Source organism: Trichosporon asahii (assembly GCF_000293215.1).
Source record: "Trichosporon asahii var. asahii CBS 2479 unplaced genomic scaffold scaffold00070, whole genome shotgun sequence".
In the NCBI taxonomy this organism is placed as follows: domain Eukaryota; kingdom Fungi; phylum Basidiomycota; class Tremellomycetes; order Trichosporonales; family Trichosporonaceae; genus Trichosporon; species Trichosporon asahii.
Window position 1 is genome coordinate 219,313 of NW_014040855.1, and position 10,982 is coordinate 230,294.

The following is a 10,982-nucleotide window of genomic DNA, read 5'->3' on the forward strand; positions in this document are numbered from 1 at the left end:
CCGATTAGGATTTAAGCGACTGTTAGCCCAAGCGGCAAGGAGCCGGATCAACAGCCGGTCTAGCCCAGGGCTTCACAACTGGGGGTGGGTGCCTTGGTCGCAGGTCGCGGCTCGGGTCACCGCGCACTGGGGTCCTGGCGAGTAGCGTCGTCTGCGACAGGCACTGGGCTGGGCTGGACTGGCGTATGGGCGTGGCGAGGAGGGTCAGCGTCAGCGGCTCGAATGGCGTCGCATCGGCTCCTCTCTGCGTCCGCTGAGCCGTTGAGCCGCTGGCCCCTTTGAACCGCTGGGCGGGTACGGCTCATCCTGGCACGCATCGTCACACTGTGCCGTCCTCGAGTCTGATTCGTTGGGGACATTTTCTGGTCACTTGAGACCCTCGACCCCTCCTGCCTCTAGCTGCCATCCGCCAGCGTGCACCGGGCCAAGCGATGCATTCCACATGAGCACATGAGCCACTAACTTCGTGCCCCCACCTAGCCACCTAGCCTACGCCCTGCCGCCCGGCGCCCGCCTGGCGTCAAGTCCTACCAGTCTTACGTCTTCCTCGCTCTGCTCATCGGTCCGAGGCCACCGCCGCTTCCCATCCCATCGTCATCATCGCCATCGTCCTTGCCATCTCGCATTGCTCCTCCGCATCGACAACACTGTCCCCTCATACGCAACGCGCGCTTTGGGGATAATTTGCCCGAGCCTGCTTGAATCACACCGGTAAGACCTTCCCGACTCTTCCGGCTCCGGTCCAGTCTGGGGCACCCACACCCCCTCATCCCTGCATCCCTCGCATCTCTCTGCACCTCCCACAACTTGCACCCCCGCCTCCTCCTTTCCTCTTCTCACGTCAACAACCCCTCTTCCTGCTACACCCTCCAGCAAACTTCTCATCCTTCCTCTTCCCCAAACATCTCATCCGCATTGACCGCAGTCTGGCTTATCATCTTATCAGCCTGCTAGACTCCCCGAACGCCTTCACTTCCCTTTCCTATATCACATCCAACTCGCGACTCTCATTGATCACATTCTCCTATCAAGCCCGTAGGCTTATCGACTAGCCATGGCCTCGGGTTTTATCTGTAAGTGCTTTGGTCTTCTACTGTCGCTGACTTTGCAGTCGACCTCATCGTCATCTTCTGGAAGCTAGCTGTCCTCAACATCTTCTTCCGAGAAATCAAGTAAGTTTTGTGCCGGCTCACTGCACCGCTTCAGCACACTGACACACAGGCCTCGCGGCGCATGGCATATCCCCAAGAAGGGCCCTGTCCTGTTCATTTGTGCCCCTCATGCGAACCAGTTCCTTGACCCCCTCCTCCTCTTTACGGAAGCCTGGAAGGCGGGCCGCCGCACGTCCATCCTGACCGCGGCAAAGGTGAGTGAACTGCGGACTAGCAGAGATCAAATGACGTCCATCCGAGGCTAACAATGTCCTAGTCTATGGAACGCAAGTTCATCGGCTTCATCGCCCGTCTGTTCAACTCCAGTGAGTAGTGCTCGAGCCGTGGTGCACGGTTGGTGTCCATGCTTACACCCCGCCAGTCCCAGTCTCTCGTGCGGCCGATTATGCGAAGCCGGGTATCGGCCAGGTCACCCTCGACAAGACCGACCCTCTGCTCGTCCACGGCATCGGTACCAAGTTTACGGAGCAGTTTGAGCCTCGCGGCACCATCTCGCTGCCCAAGTCGGTCCGCTTCGCGTCTGCCCCAATTGCCGAGGTCGTTTCCGACACTGAGCTCCGCCTGAAGTCCGAGTTCACGATCCCGTCCAAGGACGGCAACACTAACATCAAGGCCACGAACAGCGTCCGCTCCGATCTTCCTGCCGACTCTGAGGGCTGGCAGTTCCGCGTGTTCCCCCACGTCGACCAGGACCAGACGTACGGCGCTGTTTTCGATGCGCTCAACAAGGGAGGCGCGATCGGCATCTTCCAGGAGGGAGGTTCGCACGACCGTACCGACTTCCTTCCCCTCAAGGCTGGCTTCTCGATTATGGCTCTTGGAGCGATGGCTGCGAACCCCGACCTCGATGTTAAGCTCGTTCCCGTCGGTCTCTCCTACTTCCACGCCCACAAGTTCCGCTCTCGTGCCGTCGTGGAGTTTGGAGAGGCCATCTCTGTTGACCCCAAGCTCGTCGAGATGTACAAGGAGGGTGGTGCCAAGAAGCGTGAAGCTTGTGGCAAGCTCCTTGAGCAGGTCCACGACGCTCTCCGTGCTGTTACTCTCCGTGCCCCCGACTGGGAGACTCTCCAGGTAAGCTATGTGGTCGAAGAGAAGCTAACGATCAGGTTGTCCAGGCCGCTCGTCGTCTTTACCGTGTTCCCGGCCAGCAGATGAGCATTGGTCAGGTCGTTCAGCTCAGCAAGTACTTCATGGAGGGCTACCTTCGCTTCCAGGACGAGCCCAAGATCATCGAGCTTCGCAAGCGCATGCGCAAGTACAACCGTCTGCTGCGTGACATGGGTATCGCCGATCACCAGGTCGAGCGCGCGTCGAACCGCAGCGTGCAGTCGCTCGTCCTTCTGATCTACCGCCTCGGCCTGCTCATCTGGTGGAGTACGCTCGCCCTGCCTGGTTTCATCCTCCACGTCCCCGTCTTCATCCTCGCCAAGTACATCAGTCACGTCAAGGCCAAGGAGGCGCTCAAGGCGTCAACTGTAAAGGTCCAGGCCCGCGATGTGCTCGCTACCTGGAAGGTTCTCGTCTCGCTTGCCGTCGTCCCCATGGTGTACCTCGTCTGGACGATTGTCGGTACCACCTGGTGCTACCGTCACGACGCCCTGCCGCACCTGCGCCGCTGGATTCCTCTGATCGTGTTCCTCTCCGGCCCCGGTCTCGGCTACGCGTCGCTCAAGTTTGGTGAGGCCGGCATGGATGTGTTCAAGTGAGTTGTTCTTTCCGCAGCCTCCAACTGACGTGCAGGTCTCTGCGCCCCCTGTTCCTCTCCCTGTGGCCGGGCAACCAGCACGAGGTGAAGAAGCTGCGCAAGATGCGCGAGGAGCTGTCGAACGAGATCTCAGAGCTCGTGGACGAGTTCGGTCCCAAGATGTTTGACAATTTCGACAAGACGCGCATGCTCCCCTCAGCCTCGACGAAGAAGAACCAGCACGTCGAGCCCTCGATGCTCTCGCACCCGATCAACTGGCTCGACGAGCGCATCTTCGGCTGGCGCCGGAATGGCTCGGCGGCCGAGGCCTGGGCCGACGGCACGCACGACCAGAACCGTTCTCCCCGCAGTGTCCCCAGCACGGCCCCGGGCAGCCAGCACGAGTCGGACCTCGAGGACGCCGAGGATGTGGACTATGACGACATTCTGGCCGTCATCGACCACCGGGGCGGAAAGAGCCCGCGCCGCCGCACGCGCGCCGGCCGCTCGTACTCGGACTTGCGCACGCAGCCGCTCTCCCCCCTCGCGACGGATGGGCGCGCGACCCCGTCGTCGCCCTCGCCCAGCTCGCCCCTCCTCACCGTCCCCGGAGAGGAGGACGGACTGCACCACCGCCGCGCGTACCGCGCCAACATTGACGCGCACGGCGAGCCCATTCGTCCCGACACGCCAGACTCGAACGGCAACGGCGTCGCGGGTATCGCGGGTATCACGGGCCAGGGCGCGCTCGGCTTTGACAAGGGCGAGTAAAGCCTGAGCCCGAGTCTGAGGCGAAAGCCTCAGGCGAGGCGCCAAAGCTTGGACGCTTGACGAGTCAGGCGAACATAAGAAACCAGAACAGAACCACAACCACGCAAACAAGCAGCGACAACGCAAACGCAACGCAACGCAACGCAAACGCATAGAGCTCTCCTCTCCTCTTCGTATATTCAGTTTTATAGGCATATATTTCTCCCCCTTTCCCCCCAACGAATCCATTTCCCAACTTTATAGCAAGCGCAACTCCAGCAACCGCTCGTCTCTAGCCTCGCATGATGCAACCAGACTCGGACAGTAACGGCACTGTATGGTGTGCATTCATGATATCTACGTGACGTGCAGTTCGTGTTCTGCTCGCGATCGCTGGCGTTCGGCTCGCCGGCTCGCCGGCTCGGCTCGCGGCTCGCGGCTCAGTCGTCCTCGTGCTCGTCCTCTGCCCGCTTCAGCACGTCGAGCACCATCCTTGCCGCCGGCTCGCTCCCGTCGCTCTGCCCCTGGACGGCCTTGCGGATAAGCTCGCGCTTCTCCGCGTCGCCATGCCGCGACAGCCAGAGGACATACTCGCCCTCGCTCCACCCGTGTACTTGGTGGGGCAGGCTGAGGGTGAGAGGGGGCTCGCTGCGCGCGAGGATGCAGTGACACAGCGTATCCACCGGCAGGGGATGCGTCAAATGCTCGTCCTTGAGTCCCGCGAGATCCGCAAATAGAAGCTGCCGGAAGGCGCGGAGGGCGGCGTACTCGTCCCCGATCGCTTCGAGGCGCGTGCTGGCGCTCGCGCGCTGCCCCGGGATACGGCCGACGTTGACAAAGTTTTGCAGCGCCATCTCGAGCTCGGTCATGTTGCTCGTCAACCTCAGCTTGCCGCTCTCGCTCGCTTTCAGGAGAGAGGCGTGCGAGAGGAACTGCGCCGAGAGGGTCTGCGCTAGCCGCAGGACCCAGGAGCGCAGCTCCGAGCCCAGAGCCAAACGGCCCAGCAACTCCCCCCTAAGGAAGCTGAGCTTCGTGACCAGGTCGGTCATGTAGGCTGAGCCCTGCATGGACTGGGCCGGGTCGAGCGACTTGCTCCAGTCGATACGGTGCATGCGGCCCAGGATTGAGGCGAACTCTTTCCGGATCGCGGCGTCGAGGGCGTCGGTGATCCTCCGCCAGGAGGCTTCGAGCGATGACACAGCCGGCGCAAGGAGGGCGTCGACCGTCGACGAGATGGAGAGCTTGGACAGCTGCAGCGCACAGTGGTACATGCACGAGGCAAAGGAGGCATTGATGATCTGCGCCGGCGTCGCGGTCGGGCCGATGAGCGACGTTGCGGTGAAGTCGCGCACAACCTGGGGTCAGCTACCGGTCCTCAATTGTACAGCTGAACGGCTGAAGTCACTCACGTTTGCGTCGACCTTGCTTCGCAGCGAGGCAAGCACCTTGGCCGCATTGCCGGCAACAGTGCGGACGAGCAACGGGTCGAACCGCGCCGCGTCGAGCTCGTTCGCAACAGCACGCGCGACGGCAACGCCCTCCGCAGCCCCAGGTGCGGTCTGACGGGCAGAGCTGTACTGCGCCATGGCGCTCTTGACCGCGTCATCCATCCTTCCGCTGCTGCGGGAGAGGTACGCCGCCTCAAACGCAGACACGGAGCGGAGCACGAGCACCGCGCTCGGCGACTGTGAATCCTGCGTGTACGCCGTGTCGGTCGCCACTGCGATCTGCGCGAAGAAGCCGTGGAACAAGCGCAGCAAGCGCGGGTACCCGCTGCTGAGGGCTTGCAGAAGCCATCCGTTCGCTGCGTGTGAGCTGGCACACTGCTAGAAAAAGACACAGCTATGGGAAGCCTAACTTACCCTTCTGCGCGTCTTTGGCTTGCTTCTCGAAGGCGCGAGCCAGCGTCGTCCAGAAGGTGAAGCTCGGCGTCTCGTCAAGCCGCATGAGCACTTCGTCGAGGAAACTGCGCTGCGTCACATTGTCCCGCTTCACCTTCAGCACCTTTTCGAGCGTGTACACCTGTTTTGTCAGCTCATCAGCACAGCAAAAGCTCACCTTGATGCAGCAGTTGGCAACGTCGTCCATGACCTTCTCGAGGCGGGTCCAGAGCACGGCCTGCCACTGCGCTGCGGCGCCAGAGCTCGGCTCAGTCTGTGCCCGTTTCGTCGTGAACCGGATACCGCCGCCTTCCTTGCCTGACACTTCGCGGCCGATCGCGGCCGAGTCAAAGGCCCGGCGCACGCGCTGTCCGACCGCATCGTTCAGGTCCGCAACGAGGTTGCTCACGAGCTCGGGGAGGAGGCCGAGATTGTGCGCCGTCTGCAGACTCGAGCTGAGCAGGGGCTGGTTCAGGCTGCCGAGACCCGAGACGACCATGGCCTCCATCTCCGTGATGATTGCATCGCGTGCCTTGTCGACCAGCGGGGCGTAGGCTTGCACAAAGTCCAACGTTTGCAGCGGGATCGGCCCACTGCTGCCCTCTTCCCCGTCCTCGCCGCCGTCTCCATTTTCGCCCTCGTTCTCTGTCGCTCCGGGTGCCAGGAGAGCGTCCAGCTCTGCCACGCTCAGCGCAGCCTTGGCGAGCTCACGTTCCTTCTCGCCTTCTCCCTGAGCATCTTTCGGCGCCGCGCGCACGGCCTCCATCTGCGCCTCGAGGCGGCGCGCAAGGAGGACGAAACGAGACGCTCGTCGCGTCAGGTCGCTCGCCGTCGCGAGAAGACTCAACCGGCGCACTAACAGCGCGAGTTGCTCGTGCGGAACGTGGATCTTGCTGTGCAATCGGTCGATGCTTCCAGACAGCGATGTGAGGGAAGACTTGATCGGCGCCAGCTGCGACGACAGCGCAAGTGACGTCGTCAGGTGGTTCAAGAGTAACGGGTACGATGTCGTGATCTGATGTCAGCTTTGGCGAGCCTCGCCTAGCTACACAGGCGCAAGTCTGTGTCTGCCCTCCGAAGAGTGTTGCAGGGAAGGGGTACCCCGTCCAAGAAGCACTCACCTCTTGCCTCAGTTGCCGCGTGACATCGTCAATCGCATAGTTTAACCTCGCAACCTCAACTCCAAGGTCGCCCTTCTCCGTCTTCGTGGCCGACGCCTCGGTGTCGTCAGGTCGGTACGCCCGGCCCTGGATCACCGCGTTTGCATAGTCGTGCACGTCGAAGCGGTCCGAGAGGAACGGCTGGTGATCTGAAGTCAGCTACGAAACGCCGAAACTTAGCCAAAGACGAGTTTGTGGTCACAGATAGTTGCGATTGCCATGGAGAAGCAGCGGGGAGGACAGTCCGTTGCAGGTCGAGCAAGGCCAGTGACAGGGGCAAGGCATACTCTGAGATGCGTCCGATGCCTGTGTGAGGGAAAGGCCTGCAATACTCACCAATAAACGACTCTGCGGTCACCGTCGAGCGCCGCTGGGGATGCCCATGGTGCTCCGTCATCTGCTCTCGACTTTGATGGGTGTTGCGACGGAACATGAGCCGATGACATGACCACAGCGTGAGGTGGAGGCCGGGGACGTGTGGAGGCCAACACGGCTGCGGACAAGAATCGATGTCCGCTTTGAGCTAAGTGCAACTGCCAAAACAGCGGATCGTGTAGGACTGCATGCAATATGAGGTACAGAGCACGTTGGCCATAGGGATGGAGTAGTAGCGGGTATCAAGAAGATGGGGAAGGAAAAGGTGCGTTGCGCTGTGCGATTGCTGTTTTTGGCTGAATATAAAGATTGTCCTCTACAGAGCTGGATACTACTGCCTCCCCTATCCGTCATCTCTCCGAGATGCTCCTGCTCCAACTCTCCGCCATTGGATGCTGTCGAATAGCGTGTAAGGCATGCAAAGCTGTCAAAGCCGCACGCGCTTTTCATTGTTTGTTTGAAGGAAAGCTGTGAAGTGGTCGCAGATGTACTGCGGCCCTGGTAACGATTGGAAGGGTACTGTGACGTTTTCGGTATCGAGATATTATTGATTATTAGCCGTGGGGCGGGTCGTATACTGTAAGTGTGGTTGTGTGCATGATATAGTGATGGGTTGCTGATGTGAAGATGATTGAGGTCGAGAGATAGGGGCAATTATTGCTGCAGTCGGAAGTCGCGCTGAGACGAACAGCGGCAGTTTGAGGTGAAGGAGAGGAGCCGTGAGACACTCTGCGGCGTGAACGCGCTCACGCCCGAACGCTCTCCGCCCAAGCCTGCATCTGGTCCGACGTGACTGTCGACTTGCGGATCCACTCGGATTCCTGCGCCGTGTCAGCTATGAGTTCAACCACGTAGCCTGGGCCGACCCCCCGCCCAGTCGCGGTCGAGCGTTATGTAACTGCCTTGCACGTTACGTGATGTGATTACGACACCCGGAATCCAACGCTGACCGCTGCGCCCGTACCGAACCGACACACCGGAGGCTCTTAGGACACCGTTGTGCCCAACGCAGGCGGATGCGGGATATCCAGGGTGGAGGGCAGACGAAAAAGACTCACCAGAAGCTCCTGCGGACTTCGACGCAGCATCGGGTCCTTGTCAAGACAGCCGTCGATGAAGTCTTCTGCCGCAGCCGGGAATGTCTTCTTCGCAGTGCTGAGACGGGGAGCGGGCTCGTTGACGATGTGCTGCAGCAGATCGAGAATCGACATCGTCATGCCGCCACCGCCGAGCGAAACTCCCCGCTTGCGATGGCGCTTCTCGCTGGGGATATTTGGTCGCTGCGCCGAAACAGGAAGCGTCGGGTCCGGGTCGTACTCCTCCTCGGACTCCTCACCAGACTCAGGCGGGTCGGCGAAGGGGAACCGTCCTTGAGCGAGTTCGACGAGGGAAATGCCCAACGACCAGACGTCCGACTTGATCGAGTACGGTGCACCTTGAATGCGCTCCGGCTGTGGCAGTCAGAAGCTGCCGATCACGCCCAAACAAAGCACACTCACACTCATGTACGTGCTGGTTCCCACAAACGTGTTGGCGATTGAATTGATCAGTTCACCGGCGACGCCGAAGTCACAAATCTTGATTTGACCGGCGGTATTGGCCAGGATGTTGGACGGCTTGATGTCTAGAAGAAATTAGCGGCCACTGGCTATTCCAGTACTCACCGCGATGAATGATGCGGTGCACGTCATAGAGGTAGACTAGTCCGCGAAGCACAGCCTCGGCGACCTTACCAACAATGTCAATCGGGATTGCGCCTGTTCGGCGATAGATGTGGTCCAGGGAACTAATCGTCAGTCGCACGGCCTGGCAGCGGTTCCGTCCACACGTACCCTAGGTCCATGAACTCCATGACGATGCCGACGTGGACATCGGACGGGAAGCAACCATAGTAGGCGACGATGTGAGGTGAATTGCACTCGCTGACAATCTGCAGCTCGCGAAGAATCTGCTTGCGAACGGAAGGCTTGGCATCGACGAGGATGAGCTAAAAGCGTTAGTAACCGCGATTGGAAGAGCGCCTTCTTCCTTACCTTCTTTGCCATGATGCACTTGCGCTTCTTGTTCCAGACTTTCGTAACCGTGCCTCCGTTACCAGCTCCCAGGTCGGCGAGGACCTCGAGATCCTCATCTTTCACCAGGTCGTCATCGTTCTTTTTGCGCTTGCCGTTCGTCTTTGAGTGCTTGCGAGACGACGATGTGGCATGAGAGCTGTGAGAGCTGTGAGACGACTTGGAGCCTCCATCCTGCGTAATGGGTTGCTTGGTGCTGGTGGTAGGTGTAGTCTGTCCACTGTGCACGCGACGAGGAGGGCGGGGCGGCGGTGCACCAGCGGAAGAAGGGGGCGCAGGTGATTCCAGTGGAGGAGAATCAGGGCCAGAGGCGTACGAGGAAGAGCTTGACTTGGAGCTCAGCTGGAGTCTGGCGATCTCATCACGAAGCCGGTCAGCTTCTGGGATCCAGTTGCTATCGCCGCTGTTCTCAACGGCAGGACCGCCAAACAGTGATGACGCTGAGCGAGTCGGCTTGGGAATAGACTTTGAAATGTCGAGACCAAGCGGTTTCTTGCGAGATATGGACGACTTGACAGAGCCGAAGGTGGAAGCGGATGCTTTGGAGCCGGTCGACGCGTCTAGCGCAGGCGAGGACTGTGACGACAAGAATGGGGGACGCGTGGGTGCTGGGCGCAATCGATCCTCCAAGGAGTTACCAGACATGTTGGGAAGACGGGGATATGAGTGTGCTTATGAGGCGAAGAACGGGTACTGTCGGGTTGGCGAAGGTGGGTGCACTTGGGCAAGCGAGAGCGATCAGAAGGGGATATTGAGGAGGACAACGAAACGGGGTGAATCGATGAGGAAGGTATCGGAGTAGGCGTGGGCCGTGGGACAGTGGGAGAAAGAGTGTAGTGATGATGTGGACGAGTGATGGATTGTTGAGGATGAGGAGGGAGGAGGGAGTGACTTGGGTCGAGTGGTGTGGTTGAATGGATGCTGCAACGATGCAGTGTAAGGGCTACGGCTACGGCTAGGGTGGATGGAGGTTAGGCTGGGTGCTGCCGAGTGGCACGCCAGCGGCCAGCGGGCTCAGGTAGCAGCAGCCCCGGCGCCCAGCGCCCAGTCGAACGCCAGGTGACGTTCGCCTTTCCCCGCAGCAGCACCGTGAGCGAGTGAGTGAGCAAGGTGAGCGACACGCGACACGAGCCCCGCCCTGGCTACTATGCGGCTGATCAACGGAAGTAATCTTCCAATTCACCTGTAATTGAAGCATTAGGACACCGCCCGCCAAAATCTAATTCAACAACAGCATAAGAAAAAGTCATGGTCGATGGAGAGCAGCACCAGAGAGAGATCCACGCGTCCAAAGCGATGGTGGCTGCGACGCCGAGGATGACATGGACATGTTCGGGGCCCACTAGACCACGCCTGGTGTTCCCGAATGGCAGTGTGGTTGCGACGCGCTCCGAACAGCGCTGTGGGTTGCCCGGTGGGTGGCACCTGCAACGACATGGAAGTGGCCCAGCGGAGTGGGCTGTAGACCATGCATAGACGACGACGAGGAGATTAGGAAGATGAGGACCGGGCTCTGGGTGTGCAGGGGCGTTGGGCTGGGTGATGACGGAAGAGAGAGAGAGAGGAGAGGCACACGGGCGCGGGAGGTCGAGACATGAAATGCAGGGTCGGGCGCCAGAACGACCTGACCTATGGCCTATGGTCTGCCTGCGCGAGCTGCCGGGCTGCGCGAACCGCCGCTGAACATACATGACTGGGACGTGTGACTGGGCACGCGTGTGATAGGCCACGCGGAACGCACGCACCGCGGCATCGACCCTCACCATCCCACCAGTGCCAGAACCCGTCCTGCCTAGCCTGCCTCTCGCACTACTCGCTGCTGTTCTCCAGTTTCGATGCGTGCAAGCCGCGTTCAGGTCGATCTCGCCACCTCTTCCGGCGCCAGAACG

The 10,982-nt window shown here is 60.4% G+C and overlaps 2 protein-coding genes across 2 annotated transcripts; one reads left to right on the forward strand and one right to left on the reverse strand.

The window, feature by feature from the left end:
- Positions 1-1,054: 1,054 nt before the first annotated feature.
- On the forward strand, positions 1,055-3,627 carry A1Q1_03884 (glycerol-3-phosphate O-acyltransferase; the record flags this gene model as incomplete). The annotated part of the gene is made up of 7 exons (XM_014322309.1): positions 1,055-1,073; positions 1,142-1,172; positions 1,222-1,366; positions 1,429-1,477; positions 1,534-2,243; positions 2,288-2,874; positions 2,913-3,627. The coding sequence occupies 7 exons, from the start codon at positions 1,055-1,057 to the stop codon at positions 3,625-3,627; spliced, it is 2,256 nt and encodes a 751-aa protein (XP_014177784.1).
- A 419-nt stretch (positions 3,628-4,046) lies between these two features.
- On the reverse strand, positions 4,047-9,738 carry A1Q1_03885 (uncharacterized protein; the record flags this gene model as incomplete). Its single annotated transcript, XM_014322310.1, has 11 exons — positions 4,047-4,961; positions 5,016-5,410; positions 5,469-6,438; positions 6,491-6,787; positions 6,849-6,969; positions 7,772-7,842; positions 8,080-8,472; positions 8,521-8,645; positions 8,686-8,807; positions 8,854-9,008; positions 9,055-9,738. 11 exons carry the CDS (start codon positions 9,736-9,738, stop codon positions 4,047-4,049), a joined length of 4,248 nt encoding a protein of 1,415 aa, XP_014177785.1.
- Positions 9,739-10,982: the final 1,244 nt, after the last annotated feature.